Source organism: Dermacentor silvarum, chromosome 8 (assembly GCF_013339745.2).
Source record: "Dermacentor silvarum isolate Dsil-2018 chromosome 8, BIME_Dsil_1.4, whole genome shotgun sequence".
Lineage (NCBI taxonomy): Eukaryota > Metazoa > Arthropoda > Arachnida > Ixodida > Ixodidae > Dermacentor > Dermacentor silvarum.
This window is the reverse complement of record NC_051161.1, coordinates 177,334,993-177,361,459: the sequence shown is the minus strand read 5'-3', so window position 1 is coordinate 177,361,459 and position 26,467 is coordinate 177,334,993. Positions and strand designations below refer to the sequence as shown.

Below are 26,467 nucleotides of genomic sequence, written 5' to 3'. Positions count from 1 at the left end.
TGACACGTATACATGTTTATCTTTCACCGGTGGCCACTTTCCATCGGCTAACAAATGTTAAACGTTATCGCTCGGCGCAGGACGCGCCTGTATCGGAAGTTTCTAGAACGTTATCGATGCTTCTTTCCGTTGCCTGTTTTCACCGACGCTTATGTTATCTGATTGTGTGACCGACGCGAATTGTCTAAAACTTTCTGGAAGACCCGCGGGCATCAGGGATTAATCTGGAACCTTCGATGACTCGGGTATAAAAGCCGACGCGTTTCGCCGCTGATCAGATTTCGACGACCGCCGACTGTGTTCGCCGCTTTCGTTGTGCTTCGAGTGTAGCTTGCTTTTGTGGGCACAGGTTCGCCCAATAAAGAATTAGTTTCGTCATACACAGTTTTACGACTGTTAACTTCAGCGTCACTACTACGTGACAATACGACACTTCCAAAAGTTTTATTTAGGTGCACGGTTAAGCATTCTACATCATTAGTAATAATAGAAAACTCTTCAATAACATCTAACTTCAACGGTTCTTTAACATAAACTGCTACCCCTCCACCGGCTTTATTTTCTCTTCTTATATGATGCAACCTATACTCTGAGAACTGTGGAACAGGATCATTTGCAGTTAACCATGTTACCGTGAAAAGCACAACATCAAATTTTTCGGTTTTTGATTGTATTAACTCATTGATTTCATCCAACTTATTTCTCATGCTTCTTGTATTAATATGTATGCAGGATAACATCTTGCATCCCGAATAATCTTTGTTCAAATTTTCCATGTCATAGTAAGCGTCTGTCACTTGGAGACCAGGTGAATGAGTAGACCCCATCTCAGTGCCATAGTTTATGATTAGGTCATTTTAGATAAGTCCTCAATAGTGGTGATGCGCAGAATGGGCAAGCCTTCATCTTTCCGAGCAAGTACCACGCCATTGGCAGTCCAGACATATTGCCACTTTGTTTCCTTTTTTTTTTGTCGCGCAGACGGTAGAAGTTTTTTGTTTTGTTGCGTCAAATGCTTGGTGAGACTAAGATCTTTACAAGTTAGGTGCTTTTTTCTTGCTTTCATGTGCACACGGTTTCTTTTCATTCTTTGCACGAAGCGCACAACAATGTTTTTGACGCCAGTCTGTGCAGTTGACACCCAGTGACACGTGTCACTTTCTGAAATGCTCTCGCCAACCGCTACTCCAATGCTTTTTATCACTGTCATGACGTCATTTCCACCGGGTACGCCTTTAATTTCTAAATTATTGGCTCTTTGATACTGTTCTAATTCGTTTACTCTCTGTGACAACCTTTCGTTCTCTGCCTTCAAATGAACATTAAGCTTCACTAACTCCTTGATCTCAGCCCTCAAATCAGCTATATCTTTCGTGAGGCCCTTTACTCCATCGCATGCAGTGGAACAAAAATTTACACTGTATTTTAATTCTCTGAGCATCATCAGCACACTGGAGTGACCGGAGTCCGTGAACATAGAACATGCAGGCAATAATGGAGTGTGAACTTCTGCTATGTAGGTGCTTCGAGATCTTACCATTAGCAGCGAGAGGTTACGTCTGTGGGTGAGACAAATGGATGGAGGGAGAGGACCACACAAATTCGAGTTGAGGGCTGTGGGGATGCGCGACTCTCACGCGTCTCCTGTAATCCGGCTTCTCCACGTGGCTAAGCGCCGGCGGCGGTCGTAGTGGTTGCGGCACATTACGAGAGATGGCGCGAGTGTCGCGATGCTAACGCCACCAAACTGCGGGGTGACTTGGGAGCAAAAGGGAGAAGGGGCTCTCTCTTCGGGTGGGGGTCGGTGAGCGATGTGGATGTCCCGCGCGTGCACCGATCCACGCTTCGCGAGACCGTCTCGTGTGGCTAGGAGGAGTGCACCGGTATGGACAAACACGGATTGTTCGAATGCACCACCGTTCGCGTGACCATACACATGAACGACTAGTGTACGCAGCATGAGTGGAGTCACCCCTGGTTTGCTGTCACCTGCACATCGTCTGCGCTGCTGTCCCGGACTACAATCGAGCTACCCCAGGCGATGCAGATGCCTGTGGCCAGTTCGGCGCAGCGATTTCGACGGCTGGGAAAAGAGCCGGCAGTCACCAACAGCTACAGCGGCTCTCGCCGGTAGGGCGCGTCGGCGCGAGCGACGCTGGCTCGTGCCGACTTCTGCGTCTCCGTTTCCGGAGTCCTGGGAATCTGCAGACGTGGTGCTGTGACCAACGGATGCCAGCGGTGAACCCCAGAGACAATGTTGGCTCGCATGTTGTGGATAACGTGTGGACATTTCCTCAGCGCAGTCACTGTCGCATGTGCTAACTTTTGTTCGTGACGCGTGCATTGATAGACCGTGTGACATGTTTCGCCGGAGTATGTGTAGTGATTTAAGGTTGGGTGGATGTGGGGATGCGCGACTCACGCATCTCCTGTAATCCAGGTTCTCCGCGTGGCTAAGCGCCGGCGGCGGTCGTAGTGGTTGCAGCGCATTGCGAGAGATGGTGCGAGTGTCGCCATGCTAACGCCACAGAACGGCGGGGTGACTTGGGAGCAAAAGGGAGAAGGGGCTCTCTCTTCGGGTGGTGGTCGGTGAGCGATGCGGACGTCCCGTGCGTGCACCAATCCACGCTTCGCGAGACCGTCTCGCGTGGCTAGGAGGAGTGCACCGGTATGGACGAACACGGATCGTTCGAACGTGCCACCGTTCGCCTGATCGTACACGTGAACGACTAGGCATTGGTGTCATAGCATGGGGCGAACATATTCGCTCGCTATCCAGTCGCAGGTGAGTCGGACTTACTTGATTTGTCGCGCGCCCATGTGAATGTTCTATTGGTAGTAATTCGGCTAGCGTGCATTAGTGTATGAACAGTGCAATAAATGCCCCTTTGTTTGCACTACTGTGTTGTCGTTCCTTTGTTCCAAGAGCCCGAATGAGACCCCACATCTTTTCTACCGTGCGGGCTTTGTGTCCGGCCAGTCGGAACCAACGAGCCACCTGCTCAGCCAGTAAAGCAGGGACCACGCGCGCGAAAAGTTGGGCATGTGAAAGCCCTGTTGCTTGTTGATAATACTGCAGTACGATCGTGGTACCCACTATAGGTAGGCATGTCTACCTTAATTCGCGGTCGCTCGCTTTGCGGCGGGGCCTGCATCATGTTCTGCAGGGCGCCGGCTAAGCTCTGCATGACTTGCAGCGCATTCTGCAGCATTATTTCGGTCAACGGAATACTACCGCCCGAAGGGTCGGACGCATCCGCAGCTTGCGTCGAACTATTTAGAGGCATGTGTGCCTCTGTGCCCGCGGGGCGAAGCGGCGAGGCGCTCGGCATGTTACGCCTACTTTCAGGCCTAAACCCTGCCAACGTGGCATTTCCGCGATCCTGACTGTTCCGCGTGCGACACTCAAAATCAAAGCTACCGGCTTGTTCGAAAGCTGCCGCCGCGTTAGCACTAGGCCTCTGATTTTTGCGCTGCTACATCCGACAACATGAACAAATCTGGAAAGTCAGACAAACCCGTCGTCATTGTTTGCTGTAACTTCACTAGTCCCAGCTCCAAAAAACAGAAAAAGACTCACCGTGTTGCCGAATTCCATGGATAGGGTTCTCGCGGATCGCAGAGGAATGCCAATCGCGCCGTCAACACGAGCTGAATACGCGACGCATCTACGTGCCAAGATGACGGAAGGTTTACATAAAACACGCTGTAATCTTCGCACTTCTAGGGCACAACAGAAGGCGCAGTACGACCGCTCGCATCGGAACGTCCACTACGAAGTGGGCGATCTGTTCGACGCCAGCACGTTCTCAGCGATGCTAGCAAACAGTTCGCTGCCTCGCTGGCGCCAAAGTGGCCGGGCCATATGAAGTGCGAGAGAAGGTTTCCTCGCTTGTTTACCGGCTCGAGAACAAGAAAGAAAAGCCGATCGGTGGACCGGTACACGTATGCGACCTGAAACGCTACGTGCCGCGTGATGAGCAGTGGGATGACGATCAGGCCCTCCCTCAACCGCGATCGGTGAGAGAGAGCAGTCAGAACCGAACGACGAGCCCGCAGCCGCGCTACAATTTGCGTAGCAGGGGAAAGTAATCTGACTGCTAGTTGCGTAACCCGACGACTGCGAGGAACATTCGCAAGTCCGGGTGACGTTGCATACCGCCGCGCCGGGCTGGCACCTTGGTAGTTCCTGCCGGGGAAGCGAACGTCTAGTGACCACGGAGCGCCCAGTATGGACGACGAGTCGTCGCTCCAGCAAGTATACCCTCACAGGCCACGACGGGAATGTGGCGTGAACGTTCAACGCGTGGGTATGCGGGGTGCGGTTTGACCAAAGACTGCTGTGAGGGCCAGTGCAGTGATTATCTTGTGCTGCGACTCAAATTGGTGACGATGCTTGCGAACATTCCCTTCGTAACAGACGTCAACGGTGTTCCCGGATACGGCCAACTACGTTGCTGATCACAGTGCCGCTCTGTGCAGTTTGCTAATAATTTCCAGGAGCAGAGCAAGACGAGATACGGCCGTGCAAATTGCCTGCAGTACGCGCTGGAACAACAGATGCCCTTGCGGCACTGACGGCGCTACGCCGGCCTTGCAGCCGCACGACCTGCTGCCCCCTCCAGCGCAGCTGACACCTGGGGCGCGGCACTGAGAGCCACCTTCGAGCCTCGACAACGATCCCGCCCACCTCGCAAGCACGAGCAGTGCAGCTGACCAGCCGCCTTCGAGTCGGCATCAAGTGTCCGTCAGCTGAGGGCTACATCACCACCAGCCCGACGCTTCCTCGGTCGCCAACCTCGGCGGGTACTCAGGCAAACGGACGTCCCTACTCCTAGGTGCCAGCCTCAATGCAGCGGGAACCGGGAGGACACGGGAGAGATGCACTTTGCCCTCTCTTGGTTCTCACTCGCCTCTCCCAACGCGCGTGCCCGCACGGGAAGAGGGAAAGTATCCGACAGTCGAGGAGGACATTCCCTTCGCGAAAAGGTAAAGGTATAAAAGGGCGCGACCGAGAGACCCCAGGGGGCCTCTCTGAACTCGCTACTCCTGCCTTGCCCATACAGATATACCCGCTGCAGCCTGTGAGTGACTTCGTTTGCGTGACTACCACACGCGACGAGGCAAGCCTATTTTATTACTTATTATACAGAGCGGACTTCCCTCTGCAAGTGTGTTTTATTGCTCGCAGCAATAAACATTGTTGAGTTGAGTCGCTTGTTGCCTTATTCGCCCGAACCCTACGTAGCTGCGATTATACGCGCTACGGGTTGGGGAAGACCCCTACAGGGCATGCATTTTCTTTCTTGTATATTGCAATTAAATTTGCCAGCTGAATAACTTCAGACTTCATACCCCTATTGTCGCCATTCTTGTTGCATTTATCTCTCCAGGTACGCTTACGCAACCTGCGACCGATAAATGGTGGCTTGAAAAGTTTGAGGGCCGGGCCACCCTTGAACATATTTTTCTAAACTCAATGGTTGTTCAAGGAGGTGCATGAACCCTGCCTGAGGCACATTCAGAACTGTCAACAATCCTCTTGCTCTGACAAGTGGCAGGATCGTGTAAAGAAAAAGCAAACCAGACTCGACTTTTCAAGGTTTCAGTATTCATTGTCGATGTTCGTGCTATAAGCTGAATGCACTTGCAATGCTACAAAAGAGACTGGCGAACTTTGCATGAGCACTGTGTCAACGCATAAAATACAGCACAAAGCCAGGAGACCTCTACAGTGATGTGGCAACATTATGTAACTGAACAGGAGCATTATTTTCTGCATGATAAAGGCCTGACACATTTCACAAATGGCATGTAGACTCAATAAAACACGACAATCACGCATGCTACTGTCCAAAAAGAGTTCATTATCTGCGGTGTGTGGAAAACAGCACAGAGAGATACGGAGAGTATCATTTAACGCTTCTGCCACTGCAAGATCAAACTTAAATTAAATTCTGGGTCACGCCATAGTGGGAGACTCCGGAATAACTTTGACCACCTGGAGCTCTTTAACATGCACCCATGCACGGTACACAGTGTTGTTGCATTTCGCCTCATCGGAATGATCCCACGGTCTTGTGCTTAGCATCGCAACACTAAACTCGCAAGCCACCACAATGGGTCACTAGCAGATTATGTTCATGTAAGACGACCCCCACCCCACAGGTCAGCGCACTATTGTTAACCTTTGTCACACTCGCAGGTATACCACAGAGGCTAACTTTTTGAAAGAAACTCAGTGTTCATTCCTTTCCTCTCATGCACACACAAATGCATGTGTACGGCTGCAGCAGATGATCTATGTTCTCAGGCAGAAGTTAAAGTAGAGAACATAAACCATTAAAAAGAAGCTTAGAGGAACAGCATGCTTCAAGTTCACAATGACATAGTGTGGGAAGCCAATTGGATGATCGCTCGCCCAAGTCAATCACATTCTACGTAGAATGTACAGATGGGAAAGGGTGCAGACCTTATAATACATTTACACAGATGATCACAGCAGGGCTGCCAACATGGAAAGTTATAATTTCCTTACTGGACATCTGAAATTTCCCTATTTCTACCGAAATTTACCTCACTTGCCAAAATAATCGTATAATACTAAATATTCATCGTTTTTTTTCATCAGTTCCACTTTTACTATGCAAAATATCATCATATAGCCTTTATGCTTTGCGGAAGTTTTGCAACGATTAGTTCTGTAAGCTAAAACCACGGCCAAAGATAACCTGGCAAGGTGAAGTGTTATTCGAAATCCAAACTCTCACGAGCCGAGTCAAGTGTGCACAAAGCTGTAAGCGGGAGGTGCGCCGTTACACTGATTTTGCAATTTTGGCAGAAATGATTGTTCAGATGATCGCACAACAAATTGCCGAATGGTTGGAGGGAATAACGCAAACAAGCCAAAGCCACTAATATTTGATGTTATATCGAAAAAAAATTATGTAACAATTGTGTAACAATATATATATATATATATATATATATATATATATATATTGTTACACGTGAAGGAGACCATTTGTCACCCTTACGGATGAAGGGGGCCGTTTATTGTAGGTCGCGAAGGTGAGCGCAAGAGCGGCCAACTTGTTGATAAACCCAGCGTCGTCCTCTTCTTTTCCAACCCGGGACCGCAAGCACGTTGACCGCCGGGCGAGTGAATCCAGTTGTCTTGATGTGAACAATTTCAAGTGGGCGACATGGACTACTTGGGTCTTGGCAGCTCTTATACCATAGCTCGCCTCACAGCGAGTGGTAGAAGTGACCTCCGTGAGTCTGTAAAGAATAACAAATGGTCCATCGTAGGTGGCCAAAAGCTTTTGGCATAACCCACGTTTCCGTACAGGAGTCCACAGCCAGACTAAATCACCAGGGTGATAGGTTACCGGACGGTGGCAAATGTCGTAGTGTGCTTTTGATCTGTCCTGTGATGCCAAAGTGCGTAAACGAGCAATACGACTGGCCTCTTCGGCAAGGCAGAGGGCCTCGGTGACAGTGGGATTTTCGTGTTTACAGAAAGGGAAAACAGTGTCGATTGTGTATCGGGGTGGCCGTGCGTACAGCAGGAAGAAAGGGCTATAGCCGGTAGTCTCGTGCTTGGCGGTGTTGAATGCGTACGTGATAAAAGGCAGTACGTCATCCCAGTTTTTGTGGTCGGATGAAACATACATAGATAGCATGTTTATAATTGTTCGGTTGGTGCGCTCCGTAAGGCCACTTGTTTGTGGATGGTATGGTGTCGAGTGACGCAAGTGGGTTTCACACAAACGAAGGAGCTCTTCCACGACATCTGCTGTGAATTGTCGACCATGGTCGCTGATGATCATGCGAGGCAGACCATGTGCAGGATGACATATTGCAGCAGGAACGTTGCAACGTCAGTGGCAGTTGCCGAGGGCACGGCTGCCGTCTCACAGTAGCATGCGAGGTAGTCGATGCAAACAATTATCCACCGATTTCCCTTGGCTGATTTTGGAAAAGGGCCCACGAAGTCAATGCCCACTTGTTGGAAAGGCGTGCTTGGAGGCGGGATCGGCTGCAGGAGACCGGCTGGATCAACAGATGGACGTTTGTGGCGCTGACACTGCATGCAGCTGGCCACATATGTCTCAACAGACTCGCATTCCAGGCCAATAAAAGCGTTCCTGAATCCGGTAGAGCGTCCATGCACTCCAACCCAATTTTATTCTCCTGCAAATTTCTTGCTCATGATCAGGGTCCCCTGTGAACTAGATAAACATACTCCTTTACACACTCCGGAGCCTGACTGGTGATCTGAATTCTTGTTCCCTTGCGAGGCTATTGATCATTATCTTTGTCTTCTGCATATTAATCTTCAACTCCACTCTTACACATTCTCGGTTAAGGTCCTCAATCATTTGCTGTAATTCGTCCCCGTTATTGCTGAACAGGACAATGTCATCTGCAAATCGGAGGTTGCTGAGGTATTCGCCATTGATCCCCACTCCTAAGCCTTCCCAGTCTAAGAGCTTGAATACTTCTTTTAAGCATGCAGTGAATAGCATTGGAGAGATTGTGTCTCCTTGCCTGACCCCTTTCTTGATAGGTATCTTTCTACTTTTCTTGTGGAGAACCTAAGTTGCTGTGCAATCCTTTGATGATGAAGTTCGTAAATTTGCAGGCACTAGTTGGAATCGTCTAGCGCAAGACAGGGGTAAGTGGAGATCACAGGGAGAGGCCTTCATCCTGCAGTGGACATGAATAGGCTGATGATGATGATATTTGCTTAGGTCACATGATATTTGCCATAATAGTACCTTGTGGAAAAAGATGACGGGAACTCTTGGGCAAATTGCTTCCCATCCTGTTAGACTTTTGATGCAAATAGGTCGTCGCTGACAGATTTGTCCTATGCGGAAGGGACTTTAAAATTTTCCGTGTTATCAGGCAATCATAAAAAATAATTAGAAAGACAATCACGTTGAATTCGAGGGTCGGTGACCAAATGTACGGTTTCGTGCCGTGTCGGCCTAACCCAAAATGATTTTGTATCAAGATTATGTCTGGCAGTCCACCAGTGAATTAGAAAACAGTGCACGCATACTTCCTAGCCAAGCTAAAAAAAATGCAGGCATGGGCCTTTGCTTAAAATAAAATTGTATATACGGCTTAAATATTTTTTTGTTCCACTTTAGTTGTTTCACGCTTTACAGTAGCCTTCTTCATTTATTATTTACCATCATTATGCAGTTACACTTTTGTTAGCTTATGTACAGCTATATAATAGTAAACAAAATGAAGATAACAGGGCTGTTGCTGACAAAAAGCTTTTATTTCCAGCCATTGATTCATGCACTTCCATCTGATGTGCAATGGCTCAACTTCAGCAGCTTGGCCGTCTGCCACTTTCCTTACTGTAAAGTCCTTTCACATAAAAATGAAGACGTGTGACAACGTAAAAACTAATTATTTTAGCTGTGAGGGTAGGGGCGTGTGCATTGCAGCCAATTTCGAGGGAAAGTTTGTCAGCATATCCATAATGCTGTCAGAATGTAGTTCGCTCTGACGGAAGCCTTCTGTGAAGATTCTCGAGCTTTTTCACGAAGCCGTACAACGGACTGGAGGGATAAAGGAGGCCTCCTCGGTCACAGTTCATTAGCCGACACTTTCCGCCTATTTTGACCCTTTGGAACGCTAAACAAAGACAACTTCGACCCATCCTTCACACAAACGTAGCCTATTTGGCCCCCATGGAGGCGTGTAACATTGTTTTCGTTGATGTCAGGGCATGGATCAGTCACTGCAATACAAACTAATCTCTTGCAAGCTGCGTGCAAAAAGAACACTGAAGGAGAACAAAAAAAAAAAAAAAACCACGCGACGACGTCCACAGGAAACCAACACTGCTTCCGACTAATATGCTTGGGCAGCTGCGCCGCCGCTCCCACGTTCCATTGAAGCCGCAGCCGTTACTCGGGCTATCGGAGAAGCACAATTTGTTAACATTCGTGGAGTCGCCACACCGCATAGCCTCCGCTGGCGAGTAAGCCCACTGCCCCCTTCTAGGCCACTTTAGTACAGGTCAGTATAGAATTCTTCCACTGCTTTTATTATGTCATCAAAATTGCTGATGATGTGAAGAAGCATTCTTGTTTAAATGACACATGCTGCACCTACCCAAGCGTGGTCAATCTCCTTGTGTGGTAGAAACTGCTTTTGTTTTTCATACAACTGCTTTTATGTGCATAGACACAGAAATTATGAGACAACATTGTGTGGTGGGTTGCCATGTTGATGACGCATTTTGGCTTTTAGTGCCATCTTGAAATATTATTGATATGTCAATCTCTAAAGCTGGTGACAAGAATTAAACCCCTTTCATGCAGTCCTGCATGCACCTAACGTCATATCCTGGAAATGTGCAATATAATGTATCATGTATTCTAGACTGTGCAATATAATGTAGTACAAGGTCTCGGAGGTTAATGTGTCCAGTCATCATAAGCCTGAGTGATCTTTCCTTTTCCTGTCCAGCCCACTGCATTCTGGATCTTCGACACACTTTGTAGCAGCACAAAGAAACACAGAACTGTTAACTGCTCATGCACATGCCTGTTGACAAGTTTTGCGTGGTGAAACGTGCACTCATTGATTCTACAACGTGCTCGCATCAAGTGCGCGCATGTCTGGCCCCGTGCAGTGGTCCAATAAGCAGTGAGCAAACTTTGTCTTTGCCATATCATGACTCGAGTTGTATTTCTTCCCATTTTACTTACCCTTCACTGAATTGCCATTGAATTTTTTTCGGATTCTCGTAGCTGCATTGCTGCTTTCTCAGCGAAACCGCACAGGATCAAGAGAATACTTTTCATGCTAAGGCCTCCACTTTGTAAGCCGCCTTCCTACAGTTGAACAGTCAGTTGACCAGAAGGTTCTGACTGGTGTTGACAATAAGTCACGGGCCGTTCGTTGCTGGGTGTCTCGAGCGCTACGGCGCTCGTGCCGAGTCAGTCATGCCTCTCTACCTTCCCCGGGGGAGCAGTAGGTACGTTCGATTCGCCTGCACCGCCTGAACCAGTTCACGAGGTGCTGCACCCTGCCATTCGTTTCAGCGGTGCAGCAATGGCGCCCGCTGAACCACGCCGTTCGTTTCAAAAGGTGCAGGAAAAGTGCAGGGCTGGTTCATGATTTTGCTGAACCCACTCCACTGTCGGTGCCGCCTTGGTGCAGGCGTACAGCAGCGCAGTAGACGACGCAGCTCACGGGCACGAGCGCCGTTAAAACCCCGCTTTTGCATGTCTCAGACGTGCAACAGCCAAAATAGGATTCGGAGCAATTTTTGGAGCAGGAAAATCTTGCTTTTGGAGCAAGAAAATCCAAATTTGGAGCAGTTTACGGAGGGAAAAAACACTGTTTTGGAGCACTAAATCCCAAATTTGGAGCAGTTTCACAAAGAACACTTACTCATAAAACGCCATAAAATTTACCCGGCATAATAAACACAGCCCCCAACTTTACATTGGATTTCTGAGAAAAAAAAGTGAGTTCATTACGCAAGTATATACGGTAATTCACATTACCAGCGTAGGTGAGGGCAGGGGCGCGATCGGAGATCGTTGTTCGCAGCGCGCGTTCAGTTTCGCCGTGCACGGTTGACCTAGGCTACGAAATTGAACGCGCGCTCCGAACAAAGACCTCGATCGCGCCCCAGCAGTGCACTGCACGCAACTTTTTCCGCCAAACACGTGGAAAGTACACATGCATTTCTTCGCGAGTTCTCGTTTTTTTTTTTTTTTTTTTTTTTTTTCTGACGATATGTCGCGATGTTCCGGCGGTAGTCGAAACATGCAGCGACCGAACCCTTGCTAGTTTTGTGCATTGCGTCGCCTACAAAGTTCAAGCCGTCAGTGCTGGGTCGCTTGCTGTATCGTATAAGAATACAGCAAGCGAGTTTCCCGTGGAGCATGGGTTCTCAAATTGGGTTCCGCAGGCTCGGGGTCCCGCAGGCCCATGCTCGGGGTTCCGCGAGCCACTGATAAATTTTCCGTGGTCCCGCGCTCGCCAATTAAGTGGCTAAAACGGCGAACAAGAGGTGTGCTCGATCCACAGCACTTCCATTACCCATGCCCGAGTGTCAAAAAGCACATCACAGCACGTAACGGCAGTGCGTGAACTGCGCAATAAATCCGCAAGCAGCTTGTAGCCACCCAACCTTCGAAAACGGGCAGCGCGCTTAGCTTTCGCTCTTGAATCTCGGAGGCCGTAACTTGCCAACATGCGCATTTCTCCCGTTTGCAGATAGCGTGCGCACTGACGTATACGTTGGAGGAACAAAAAATAAATAATAAATGCGCGGAGCACCACAAATGCGCGCCGCGAAAGAGCAAAAACGGCGCTAGCGTCCAAAAACGAAGCGGCGCAGTCCGCATCGCCATGGTCCTCAGCGGCAATCGTACGCGACACGTGACTGACAGCAACGCCGGAATGCATTGTGCTTATTTGTGCCCTCAAAGCCCCTATTGTTGCGTTAATCGCCGCGCGTAACACCGCTTTGGCGGCTAACCGCGTGCTTCCGTAAGTGCGTAGTCGCCATCTGTGACCACAGTTTCGTACGCAGCGATTGCGGCAAACAGTAGTTTCGTTTTGACTCGGTGCGCGCGTCGGCTGCGTGCCTTCATAACTGCGTAGTCGCCATCCATTATGTCGATAGTGCGGATTCGTCCATACTTGTCCAGCAAATGGTAGTTTCGTTTTGACTTGGTGCGTGCGTCGGCCGCCTGCCATCTGAACCGCAAGGTCGCCGTCCATGATCGCGTCGATAACGGCCGCGGTTTCGTCAGCAGCGGTTGCGGCAAGCAATAGTTGCGCTTTGACTCAGTGCAAAAATGTCAAAGATTAAGAGCACCGGCTACATCGCGATGGACGGACGATTTCTTGGCGACCAGCTCCCTGGCGAAAAAATAACCAGATGTGCGCGCGTTAGTGAAAAGCGTGTCTGCAGATGAAGACGCGCGCCGCGACCGCGCTGCGAAGGATGTTGCGAGGCCTTCGCCGTTTCCTCACTGCTTTTGTGCAAAATAGAAACAAGATTTGCTGATGCATTCAGTAAATAAAAGCGTGTTGACGTAGTAAGCATTCAGTTATTGCTTTCATGATGCTCTGTATAATTAGACATTCGTTTAATTAGCACATTTTATTTCGGTTAATTCGGGGGAGGGGTTGTTCCTTGGCGCTTCATGGAGCTTAGCAACGAACATGCTTAGAACGAACATGCTTGAGAACCCCTGGCGTGGAGTATTCGTACCCGCTCCGCTCGTGACCGCGAGCACAGATACGGCGAGGATCTTGTCGAGTCAACCGGCAATGGCGAACTGCTTTCGTTACTGCAAGCAACGCGCACTCCGCGTCTCCGCGAGATTTTACTCCATATACAACACGCCGCACTGCAACCAGCAGCGCAAATATTCTTCGGCGCCCACCACTACACATGCCAACGTCTCGTCTGGGCACTACAGTTTGTATCTCGTCTGCGCTACTGGGGCCGTATTCTGAAACGTTCGCCTAGGCGAAATCAGCGTGCGCGCTGATTGGCTGGTTGAACAAAATTGATTGACGTCGGGCTCAACCACCCAATCAGCGCACTCCTGAAAGCGAAAAAAGAAATTTCGCCTAGGCGAACGTTTCAGAATACGGCTCCTGGTGTAATGGTATGGTGGCTAGAATTGGGAGGTGACGCCAACGGGAGCTCGCAGCCGCTCCTCCATTTCGAGCGCCGCGGCGGTGGCGCTGTCGGTCGTAATGCGGTAAATAATGCGGTGCTCGGTACGAGCGCTGTACCGAGCACGCGTACGCGTGCGTCCAGCACGTGGGCCGTTCAGTGATGCTGTTGCAAGTAATGATTTAGCTAATTCACGGTGACGGTGGCTGATACAATGCAATTTTAAGCATTAAAAGGTATTGTTGGCCATTGCGAGACTTATGCGGCACTGAATCTGCGTAACTAAAAGCTTTCGTTTGTGTATCCTTGCAGTGTTTTGCAGCGCGAGGTTACTCCGAAAAAATTACTGGCGGTCTTAGGGAAACAAAACATAGTAAACATTTATTGCAGATCATAATATTATTAAGATCTATTGTACATCACATCCTGAAATACCAGGGTAAAATAATGAAAAATAAATACGCACATTTACACATGCTCGTGTCTAGTTAAGAAACAATGAAACATTGCACGCAGACAGTGCATCACTTGGCACTAAGAAATGTGGAGGCATAGATATCACTTACCACTAAGCAAAAAAAATAAGAGGCAAATGAGCTTAAAGTTACAATATCAAACTTAGAGCACGCGTCTAAGCTTTAGCAATTTCATTCTTTCCTGCCTTGCGTTTCGCTTGCTGTTCTGAGCCTTCACATGAAAATGGAGCCTAGTAAGCACATAGAACTTGATAATTTGTTTGTAAGGGACATACTGTGGTCAGAGCAGCCAACGAGGGTAAGCTTTCTTAACTGCAAGAAGGAAACCAAGTCCATGATGCTGTCACATTTGACTTCTCTCACACTAAAACAGTGGGTAAAAGTGTTCTCGAGAGTGGTCACGAGTGCATTGAGCTTGGCTGATGGGTACAGCAGGCCTCCTCGGTCAACAGCTGCAGTGAGGGATGCTGCACCTGGAGCTGAATCGTTTTCGCCTTGTAGGAGCTGCCGGCTGCACTCTGCGCATTTGGTGCTTGCAACGCTCTTTCTTGCCACATAGCCAGCCATGTAATATACGAGTCTGGCATTGCTGGTTTGCACTACCATGTCAACATGCTCGGTACCGTGGCCGCATTCACTGAGCACTTCATGTGCTTCGGCAAGGTTTCCTGCGTCAAGAAGCTCATCCAGCTTCCTCTGAGAAGTCCGGTCCTTTCCGTTGTCAGCTCCTAGCAGAATCCTCAGCAGTCCTGAGGGCACATTGCTTCCTTTCGGTGGTTTTGCCAAATTCTGGAAGCTTAAAGTGTTAACCGAGATGAGGAACTGGGAAGGAGTCGCATGGTCATTGCATCCAGACATTTGTCGGACGATTCCAAACAGCCTCTCCAGAGGGTCCTGACTCAAGTGGCATGTCATCATATAGCTGAATTTCAACTTCGTCGTCAGGTAGCGGAGAAGGTGTAGCGTGCTTGACAAGTTAACACGAAGTCCTTCGGCTGTACTGCGGCTAAGGAAACCTCCGGAGCCTGCAGCTGTTTCCCACTCGTCCAGGTAGGCCAAGAAGTTTTCAATGCACTTCTCGTGCGTCCCTCCAGGCTTGAGTGCTCCTGAGCTGCACCTTGAAGTCATTGCCTCAATCAGCCTTCTCAATTTTTCCACAAAGCTGACTGTCGCAGCCGTGCTCCCATGCTTTTCTTCGATGATTTCATTGTACAAGAAAAGTCCCCTGAGGACTTCATCGCTATAAAGCCTCACTGCGTAATTTACCCTCATTTTCTCAAAGCCATTTGGCCGCACGACTGATGTGCTAATATGAGACATGGCTTTGAGAGTCGTGTCATGCTGTTCATCGAGCTTTCGGGCACAGTCAATAGGGTCAACACTGGCATGGCCTTCTGGCAGTCTCACGCCAGTTCGAACAAAAGTATTCCTCACACATTTAACAAGGTGTGGGAAGTCCGAGATGAAGTGCAAAAAACGTTCTGGGTCTGTAGGGTGCTGCCTTCTACAGACTGTGTTTTCTTTTCTGCCGTGTATACCGAACGAGTGCCACATACTCCTCTTCCACGCAGCTCCATCAGTGGTGATAAAGTCTATGTGCAAACCGGCGTTTCCGCACATGACTACTGCTTCGAGGATTATTTTGCCTAACATCTCTGACTTCAAATTGCTGCGTGATGCGAACACACCAATAATCTGGTGCCACGTTCCTGTAAAAGGCACAAACAATACGACGAGGCCATGGTCGCATGCCACGGGGCGCTAACTCTCTGGTGTGAATTTCCCAAGATCCACAAAACCTTCGATGGTTTCGTCGGATCCTAAGCTCAAGTGTTCGGATAGCTCAATTCCATCAATTAAAAGTCCACCATGGCGCTGGAAAGAGTCCATAGATTTCGTTTTTTCCGCCACAGCAGCAAACACTTTCTCGCTTAGCCCCCCCCCCCCCCCCCTCGAATCCACTCCTGAAGCTCTTCAAATATCGACGTAGGGATGTTCGAGAAGGCAAGGTCATGATCTTGTTTTTGCCTCACGTGTTCATGCCTCATGTGTTCATAAAGGTGGGGACTTTTCATGGACATAATCAAGCACTCTAGGGCCCACTCACTTTCATATTTCATTCCTTTGGTGGATTTCCTCCTACACGCTGCGAAGCACGCCTTGACTTGTGACTGTTGTTTCACGGGTAGCGCCTTGACCACTTCTTCAAAGGCTGTAGAATCATTCTGTGCATTCTTTTCTTTCATTTGCTTCATGCGCGATTTAGCCTGGAGGAGACTCAGGCGGCTCCTTTTCGCTTGTGCTGTTCGCAGCTTAAGCCTGTATGAAAGCGTCTGCACCCCGGTTTTACCTCTTCTTCGCCTGTAGGATTCTCGATACCGGAGCAGTCTCCTGAGGTGCTTGCACTGTGGGCAAGCTTTTTCCGGCGTTTGAGCAACCCCTCGGCAAGATGGGCCGAAGGTTCTGTCGCCAAAAGTCTTCTCCTTGTATTTTGGATTTACTCCAAATTCACCGGTTTTACCAAAGCCTCTGCACGGTATCATGGTGTCGACGTCGCGAAGCAACTCTTCTGCCATGTCAGTGTCGGTGATATCAATGGTCTTTATTTTTGTGGCCTGCACAAAAACTGTCGCTCGAACTGTGTTTTCATTTGATGTCATGAGCACATATTTCTCAAAACATATCTTCTCCCCATATAGAGCGCACACTGCAAACACTGTGACATTGTTGGCTCCAGCAATCAGGTGTCTAGCCCAGTAAGCGCTGGGAAGGCCACACTTGCGAACGTCAGGAATTGAGGGCGAGTTCAAAACAGGCACTTGGTCACCATCGCATTCTGCACTGTGCGAGTCGGTTTCCTCGCAAGCAGACGTGTTTGGTTCCTGGCGCCGAATCTTCGAAGGCAAACCGCATGTGGACGTTCTTGATGTCCTTTTCTTCGACGCTTTTTTTGAAAGATACGCAGGGACATTTGGGAATGCGGTTGGCACTGCGTCAAGTTTCAGCACTGGTCGCTCTCGCGGAATCTGAACAGTTTCGCCGTTTATCACGTGCGTGAAAAAACGCTCAATATACTGCTCGTCGAAATGGCACTCACAAAGCACAGACTTCGCGTCCAACAACTTGTCGGCACGGGGTACGGCTCGTCGCCAAGCTTCGAAGAGGGCAGGGTCCTTGGGAACAGAAAAGAGGGAGACCTTTTGTCCCTGCTGCCTCGACGACACGTAGCCGGTAGTGCAGCCGGGAGCGAAGCAGTGACGTTGCTTTGCTTTCGTAGCGCTGGAGTTCATCAGTCCCACTTAGCTGGCCCTTACAGTGGCATGTCAGCAACGAAATACATTCTTCCATAAGCGAGACAACACCGCAGGATCCACGATGAAAAAGAGCCACTGCCCAGACGACGCGGGAAAATGCATCGCATCATGGATGGATGGATGGATGAGGCTGAACCCTTTAAACCGGGCGGTGGCATACGCCACCTAGCCATGACTATTAACATATTTTGTACTTTGTGGTGGGTGAAATTTCACCCCTGCCTTGATTTTATCCACCAATCAGATAACCTCTGTTTGGTTATTTCTACCCGCTTAAAGTCTATTTTGCCTTCACTGTCCCTAAACCCCAATGCTTTGAAAAAATCAGCCCCGTTGCCTTGCACTGTAGGGTTAAGCCCTTTACAGAAAAGTATGAGGTGTTCAGCCGTTTCCTCTTCTTCTCCACACGCACAGCACAACGTGTCTATACCTTGGTACTTGACTCGGTACATCTTAGTCCGCAATACTCCCGTCCTGGCTTCAAACAACAAAGAGCTTCCCCTAGAATTATCGTAGATATTTTCTTTGGCAATTTCTTGCTTGAAAGTTCGGTATGTTCCCAGTGCTGATTTCGTCTGCATCCCTGTTTTCCACAGACCCCTCTCTGTTTCCTTAACCTTTTTCCTAACTGCTGTTTCCTGGTTTGCACCCCTCCTGCAGTCCAAATATTTGATTGACAGTTTTCTGGTCAGCTTCCTCCATTTTGTATCAACATTCCTCATGTACAATTAACTGAAAACTCTCCTTGCCCACCGCTTTTCTGCCATTTCTCTCAATCGCTCCTCAAATTCTATCTTGCTGCTGGCTTCCCTGCCCTCGAATGACGTCCATCCCATGTCACCCTGTACCCCCTGATTTGGTGTATTTCCGTGTGCTCCCAGAGCCAGTCTACCTACCCCTCGCTGCTTAACTTCCAACCTTGCTCGAACCTCTGATCTCATGCACAGGACCGCATTGCCGAAAGTCAAACTAGGGACCATCACCCCTTTCCAAATCCCTCTCACCACTTCGTACCTATTGTAATTCCCCAGTGCCCTATTTTTCATCACAGCTGCATTTCTGCTACCTTTAGCCGTCACATATTTTTCATGTTCCGTTAGGTACTCAGCCCCATTGTTTATCCACACTCCAAGATATTTGTACTTATCCACCACCTCCAGCGTAACCTCCTGTATCCTATGCTCGCTGCCCTGATTATCATTAAAAGTCATGACTGCCGATTTTTCTTTACTAAACTTCAAACCTAAGCTATCTCCCTCTTTACCACAGATGTCCATTAATCTCTGCAAGTCTTCCTTGCTGTCAGCCATAAGTACAATGTCATCCGCATACACCGGTCCTGGTAATGACTGTTTAATCCATTCTGCTTGCTTGAAATAGGAAAGGTTGAAGCCAAGTCCGCTTCTCTCTATTTTTTTCTCTATCACTATGCTGACAGCAGCGCCGCGGTGGCCGTCGCGGCGGCGCTTGAAGCGGAGGATCGCGCTCCTCTCAATTCTAGCCACCATAGTAATGGCGTGTCAAGCTGCAAGTTGCCAATGCTGTCTTTATTTCCCGCTAAAACTAGCGTAACCGAGAAATTTCCCGGCTGGTAGGGCGTTTTGGCGGAGCGTGGCGCAATTTCAACGTATATCGCGGCTTTGCCGCAGCTCGGCGCAAAAATACGAAATTGTATCAAAATGGCGCAATTGGCGCAGCTAGCTGTTGCACCCCTGCGTCTGATGTATCTACGCAAGTGTAGCGTGTATTTACGCCTCAGAAGCCGATCATACCTGCAGTTTAGAACCTCTCAAACTTACGCACTCTGTGCACATTAGTCGGACATAACATAATGCCTGCACCGCAGAAAGTGAACCGCCGTGAACTGGTTCACAGTTTTGCAGGCGTCTTCGCTCGTGCCAGGACTTTTCGTACGCTGCTCTCCGTGACTTTTCAAAAGCATTTCTTAACGGTCCCCGAGGAGTTAAACTAAACGTCCTTCTGCAAAAAAACGTGCAAAAATGGGTAGGCGGGAGCCGCGGAGCTAGCGAAACGGAAGAACCTTTAGACACACCGTTATTGTAATCTCAGGCAATCCTGAGGCCTCCGTTAGCCGGTTACATGTACCCTACTGGAGCAGTACTTGTAAAAAAATCCTATCTATCGTCGCGACGAAAAAAGTGCCCCGCGACTTCTACAACTCCAGTCAGAACTGACCTGTAGAAAAGCGTGCGCCAGTAGCAACGTAAACTACGCATGTTCTGACATACACTTCCCGTAAGCATCAAATGCGCCCTGCCCGTGCCAGATACAGACTGCCATGCATCGGCAGCGCAATATAACCAAAAGTTTAGCGAAGCACTTCTGCAATGTGGTCATTAAAGTGTTACGACCTTGGTGGTTCGCCCAACCGAACGTCTCACCAAGGTGCCTCCCGATCCATGCTTGTGCGGATCCGTGAGTTGGCGAAGGTACTCCTGCCTCAGCTGTGCCTTGAGTTTGGCTCGTTCTCCAATCAGGCGCTTCTCCTCGTGCGAGAGCTCGGTCTCGACGCGGATCGACGACGGCTGCCTGTACGCCATGTTAGCGAACGACCGGACCACGACCTACTGGAACTACAGACCTGCACAGATGTCCGGCTTCTATGGGAGCAGCTTGCGCCCACTTTCGTTCAACCGGTGGCCATAGGTGGCGCTTTTATAACCTGTTCGTTCATGGACGATTCGTTCATGGACGTTCATGGACGTTCGCACCATGGACGATTTAGACGGATATACTGATTACAACGGCTCTCTAGTGCTGAATTTGTGTGATGAACAGAACCTTATAGTAGTTAACAGGGAGAATAAGTGTCATGGACAGGTAACGTGGCAATGCGGAAACAGGCAGTCATGTATCGACTACGCCTTACTCAGAAATGGTCTACGAACAACTGGAACAAATGATAATAGACGAAAATGGAAAAAATAGCCTGGGAAGCGATCATAGACGTTTAGCATTAACGTTTGGGAGAGATACCAGCGCAGAACATGAACCAATAGCCTCAGAGTTTTTAAAAATGAATGACGAGCAAATAACAGAGATCGCAAACAACATAGAGAAGAAAATTGAGGCTTTTCCTACAGCAGTCTGGGAATATAAGGAACTGGTGAAGGTTATGCAGCATGAAATAAGGCGGACACGGCAATACAATTGTTGGATTGGAAAGAGGAAACCACGTAAGTGGTGGAACAAGGAAATTAAACAAGCTATAGAAGAGCGTAAAGAGGCATCTAGGGTTCATCGAGAAGCCAAAAAGTTGGGATTACAAGAAGAAGAGGTGCTCCTTAGATGGAATACATACAGAGAAAAGAAAAGGGTTGCGAGTGAGCTCGTGCAAGAGAAAATTAAATGCGCAAGTGAACGTTGGGTGCATAACATTCACAAAAGAGACAAAGGCGCCCCAAAAAGATTCTGGAACCATATAAAAGCACTCGGAGCTCCAACTAGAAACTCGCAAACGGCTATAAGGGATGAAGACGGTAACATCTATGAAGGCGATGATGCGCTGCGGTACATCACAGACGTTATCAGGCATAACTTCGGTACGAGAAAAAGTGTAGTTCAGACAACAGATCCAGCAACAACAGAGAGGCTTGAGAGATCAAAATTCAGCATAGAAAGCTTCTATTGGAAAAAGGCAGCAGAAAATGTCCCTAACAACACGGCAGCAGGACCCGATGAAATCCCAATACAGCTAATCAAAAACCTCGGTCCAAAAAGCAAGGCACTGCTGACTAATGCCATAGAGCAAGTGATTAGAACAAAGAATATTCCCGTTGGATGGCGTGAAAGCAAGATGAATCTCATCTACAAAGGCAAAGGAGATAAGGATAAGACGAGCTCGTACAGGCCAGTTACAGTAACGTCGGTGATATATAGAATGGCAATGGAAGCCATAAAATTAGAACTGTCGAAGTGGGTGGAGGAAAACGGTGTATTGGGGGAACTACAGAATGGGTTCAGGCCAGGCAGACGCTTAGAAGACAATATGTTTGTACTAACTCAGTGCATAGAGATTTCAGTAGTTCAGAAAAGACCTTTATGGGTAGCATTTCTAGATATTAAAGGAGCTTATGACAACGTAGACAGGGAATTGTTGTGGGATATTCTTCAATACGAAGGCATAGATGACGATTTCGTGGAGCTGCTGAGGGAGATATATCGAGACAACCATTGCAAGTACAAGTGGCATGGGAAAGCCGAAAAGGAAATGAAATGGTGGGAATTCACCAAGGATTGAAGCAAGGATGCCCTCTGTCACCATTGTTGTTCACGCTTTACGTCAAGGGCATAGAAAGACGACTGGAAAACAGCGAATTAGGTTTTGATTTATCCTACATGCGTAATGGACAAATGGTGCAACAGAAGGTCCCTGGATTGATGTACGCAGACGACATTGTGCTACTAGCGGACAATAAAAAAGATTTACAGATACTTGCGAATATCTGTGGGAACGCAGCGACAAATCTAGGCCTTAAGTTTAGCACAGAGAAATCAGGGATTATGATATTTAATGAACACACGAGTAACTTCGTGGTGTCAATTCAACAGCAAGTAATACCCATAGTGAAGCAATATAAGTACCTCGGCGTACACATAAACGAAGGAAAGAAATACTCAAGCAACCACCAAGATAATCTGAAAATAAAGGGGAAGCGGAATGCAGCATTAATGAAACACAGAGCACTGTGGGGCCACAATAAGTATGAGGTGGTGCGTGGAATCTGGAAAGGAGTAATGGTGCCAGCGCTAACATTCGCAAATGCCATTATATGCTTAAAATCGGATATATTGGCGGGTTTAGAAGTTAACCAAAGATCAGTAGGCCGGTTGGCTTTGGGAGCACACGGTAATACGACAAATGAGGCAGTGCATGGAGACATGGGTTGGGCCTCTTTTGAAGTCAGAGAAGCACAAAGCAAAATTAGTTTTGAAGAAAGGCTCAGGAACATGGATGAAAATAAATGGGCGGCTAAAGTGCACAAGTATCTCTACATGAAAAGCGTGGACACAGAATGGAGGAAGAGGTTAAGGAAGTTGGCAACCAAGTACAGGATAATCGAAACTGTAAATAGACAACCAGGGGTCATCAGAAAGAAAGTGAGAGAAATAGAGACCGTGAATTGGATGCAAAGAATGGAAACGAAAAGGACAATGGAGATTTACAAGAATGAGAAGAAAGAAATTAGAAGGGAAAATCTGTACGATAACACAAAGGGCAGTGCCTTGCTATTTGAGGCTCGAGCCGGTTGCCTAAGGACGAAAACATATCGGAACAAATATTCGGAACTAGATGAGACATGTGTATGCTGCAGTAAAGATCCAGAGACCACTCAGCACATCCTAATGGAATGCGACGGGATCCACCCAGTGAGAACCGTAGGTAACGTGCAACTCCCAGAAGCGCTTGGGTTTAAAGTGGAAGGAAACATAAACAGATCAGCCGTAGAGATCAGCAAGAGACGATTAGAGTACTGGTGGAAAAAAAAAGCAGGGAAAAGATGGATACGACCTGATCTCTTAAAATCATAGGCAGCGGTACAAGCTAAATTTTTGAAAAAGGTATACAAAAATGCGAGATAAAGAACATGTGTAGTATACCTGATTAAATCAAGCAGGCTAGGTGACTATTTGTCGCCACCCCGTTTCAAAGGGGATGCCAATAAATCATCATCATCATCATCATCATCATCATCATCATCGTCTGCTACTCGGCGGGCGGCTGGGCGGCGTTCGAATGTGTGCGCCTGCTCTTCTGTAGCGAAGACAGCTAGCTGTTGTCTTCACATTTCTTGTGAAGACAACAGCTAGTATGTCAAAATTGTTTAACTGTACTCATTGTAGTGGTATGTAATAACACGTAAAATAGTACACAAATTCTTTCTCGGTTTGCCATTATGCAGAAATTTCGCGCTGCTCCACAAAAAAAAAAAAAAAAGAACTAACTGATCGAGTGATTGTTTACGTGTTTTTTTCGGCCCGTCAAATACGCATCGCAAAGCTTTTATGAAACTGTGAAAACTGATGCTAGAGTACTTGCTTTGTTCTGCTTTGCGTGATGGCACACAGCAGTATACCATAATGTGATCGTTTACGTTATGCCATCTGTAATTAACTCAAGCAAGCTGCATGTAGTCAAGGCTGAAGTTGCATGCTTCAGCAGCGTCTGCAGATTCACGCAGTTTCTGTGTGGTCTGCGTATACATATCGTCTGCGTGATTATTTTAAATTTCCTTGTTCATATCAATATGTCCAGTTCTTTATTATTCTATTTCATTATTACTCCATTGTACTATGTTTTATCCCATGAATCTTCTGGTAATCAGATTTCCCCCCCCCAACTGCGAAGGAAATCTTATCGTCTGCCGGCTGTACTCGTTTTCCTTTCTTGCACCGCTCTTCCTACTGTATCTCGTGATTGAAATGAGAAGTAATCATTTGCAAATTTTGTTTTCTTCTTTATTTTCGTGAATTTATGCATTTACAAACAATGTAAACGATCTGTGGCTGCCGAAATAGCGGCACGAGCTCTGGAAGCAATCGCAGAAGCAGACGACAGCGAACAGGTTATAACTAGCGCCACTCTGCTCTTACGTTCTATCCCTAGCGGCAAAAGGGGTGAACTAGACCAGGCGTGCTGGAGCAGGGAGATCTGTGCAGGTCTGTAGTTCAGTAGGTCGTGGACCGGACACACTCTCGACCGCTGGCGGCGCTGGGCTCTTGTTAATGCTAGGGAGCCTACATGCAAGCGCTGTTGAGCGCTTGCATGTCCCTAGTTAATGCTGTTGACGCATTACGACATCAAAGGTTGTATTTTGCACTGAAAACAAAATATTATATATTTTCAAAGTTGATATTTACCCAAGCCTCTCTGGCAGCCATACTCGGAACGTCTGCTGACGAGGCTAATTATGCGTTTGTGACATTTGCGATTCTATGGTCTCGCTTGTAGTCGGCGCAGCGGTGCCGCGGTGCCAGTGATTGGGTCGGGCTGGCCGTCAGCGTTTCTCGACGAGGTAAGCGACAGTTGTGAGCTTTGTGAGTTGCGAATAGTGACCCCTCTGCCGCGCGAGAAACGCCTTGAAGCGTCGTCCTTCTGCTCTTGCGGTCGTCGCGCGTTCGAACGGCTCGCGTCGTTCGGGTGCTGCGTCTCTCTCTACCCTCGGATCGCATAGGCCCTCCGCCGCGTCCGGCGCGCCGCCGCGACAAACCTTCTCCCGTCCACGCCAGTGTTTACGCCTGGCGTCCGTGAAATTGGCCGCATATTATGTTGCTTTGCCATTTGAAATCGTTTGCCAGTAGGTTGGCGTCGCCGCGGTCAAGTGCGTGGCTGTGCCCCCTGCTCGATGCCTGTCGCCTGGTGCACTCGCCGAGCGCCTTGTGATCGCATACACATCGCCTTGATGCTGTCTTCCCTGCAGGTGTTTCATCACATCGTTTGCGCGCTGTAGGAAGAGGAGGAGGTGACGGTTAAAGAAAAAAGACAAGGTTAGTTTCGTTGTGTTGGACGTTATGGAATGATATAGTGGCTCTCCTTTGATGCCTGTTATTAAAAGCCGTGCACAGTTAATTTGATGCAGGATTTTTCGTTACAGTTGCGAGCGCATAAAATACTACCTGAAACATCAGCAGATAGCAAGTCGGACATAAACCGGAAAACATGAGCGCTGACTCTCGCGTGAAACAATACTCGAAAAGGAACGCGCAATTAAAAACGCCTCTGCAAAAGATCATTATAGCAAGTGCAAAGAAAAACGTAATTCATGTCCGATGAGTGCGTGTGCTAAGTAATGGAATTTGGCAGTGCAAAAGATGCCGCGTGCGAGATCACAATTCTTTTTATTATTATTTTTTACCCTCAGGGCCAATAGGCATTACACATGAGATTGGGTTTTTATACAAAACGATTGAACGAAAAGCAGCCAGTACAGTTATATCATGTAAATAAAGCATTCTCATGCTGCCTTGAAATTAATTTTTCGTGAACCTGACAAGATTTTAATGTGCGCAGACAAGAGGGGCGACACATGGATGTACTTTATCTGTAAGGCACTCTCACAATTGCTAACACACGCGGACAAGACAAGCAGCAAAGTCGCACAATGGTTGGGCGCAAGACTACTACTTCACTTTCCATCAACTGTGTGAGTGGCATGAATGACAAATTCAAGCGGTGTCACTGATTGGGCTCCCTGGTAGGGAATGAATGCTACAGACGACCATGAAGACGGGTGTAAACTGAGGCTTGTTGATAGGTGTTACCGAGGAAAGCTTTGCCACATGTGTTGCCTTCATTGGTGTACGTTTCTTATGCCGGAGCTGCAGGGTGAATTTTATGTGGCAGTGGAATTTGCGTCACAGCTGGTGGAAGCAGTGCCACCATAGTCGTGTGGCACCTGCTAAACCAACCATCTGGTGGCAGTGATGGTGTCAGCTTTCAGTGGAAGCACATGTTGGTGGCGCTTAGAAGAAAAACCAATTTGTAATTGCTAACGAGGTAATTTTGGCATGCGGCGAGTTAAAGGGTATGTCTGGCAGGTCAAGAAGTCGTCCAGTTAGGCATAACACGGCCTTCATCCAGCACTGGGGCCGTGCCATTGCATCACGTGCCAGAGAAGAATTTGGGACACTCGCGTGGGCTCTACTGGCACTCAACACTCCGGCTGTCCACCTCACATCTAGGTTTTTACACCTGACATGGCTGTCATGTCACCTGTGGAGGCTGCAGACCTCCCGAAGACTGCTATCCAACTCTGCTTGAGTATGTGTGGCTACCTCGTTTGGGCTCGACAATGTGGTTCAAACTTTGCCAACTGCTCATTGCAGAGATGGGGCATAGTCTCCCAACTCGCCTACATCCTTGTCATGAGAACTACTACAGTGCCACCTGTGCGCACTGTTGAAACACCTGCTGCACAGTGGTCTCTGAGGTGGGTGTATCTCTTCGTTGCGACTCCATCTGTCATCTCATG

General features: G+C 48.2%; 3 protein-coding genes across 6 annotated transcripts in view; 1 reads left to right on the top strand and 2 right to left on the bottom strand.

Annotated features, from left to right (window-relative positions):
* Positions 1-20,070, bottom strand: part of LOC119461876 (NADH dehydrogenase [ubiquinone] 1 beta subcomplex subunit 4) — a 39,254-nt gene extending 19,184 nt beyond the window's left edge. Inside the window, exon 1 of the mRNA XM_037723247.2 lies at positions 19,877-20,070. Within this exon, the coding sequence (XP_037579175.1) occupies positions 19,877-20,035 (159 nt within the window). The 5' untranslated portion in view covers positions 20,036-20,070. The remainder of the gene's footprint in view (positions 1-19,876) is intronic.
* On the bottom strand, positions 14,125-16,028 carry LOC125947632 (uncharacterized). The gene has a single exon (XM_049672775.1). The coding sequence runs from the start codon at positions 15,811-15,813 to the stop codon at positions 14,374-14,376; it is 1,440 nt and encodes a 479-aa protein (XP_049528732.1). The 5' UTR covers positions 15,814-16,028; the 3' UTR covers positions 14,125-14,373.
* Positions 20,071-24,393: 4,323 nt separating the features above from the next.
* The window catches only part of LOC119461871 (sex comb on midleg-like protein 2), a 204,085-nt gene continuing 202,011 nt past the window's right edge, over positions 24,394-26,467 (top strand). The window contains exons 1-2 of one of the 4 annotated variants that reach the window (XM_049672767.1): positions 24,407-24,511; positions 24,917-24,983. The gene's annotated coding sequence lies outside the window, so the exon portion shown is untranslated. Of the gene's footprint in view, positions 24,512-24,547; positions 24,984-26,467 lie in introns of those variants that run through there. The other 3 variants (XM_049672768.1, XM_037723242.2, XM_049672769.1) reach the window with 3 other exon arrangements.

Bases quoted from the DNA above. Each gene is read 5' to 3' on its own strand.
- LOC125947632 (XM_049672775.1), bottom strand. From the start codon at position 15,813: ATGTTAGGCAAAATAATCCTCGAAGCAGTAGTCATGTGCGGAAACGCC.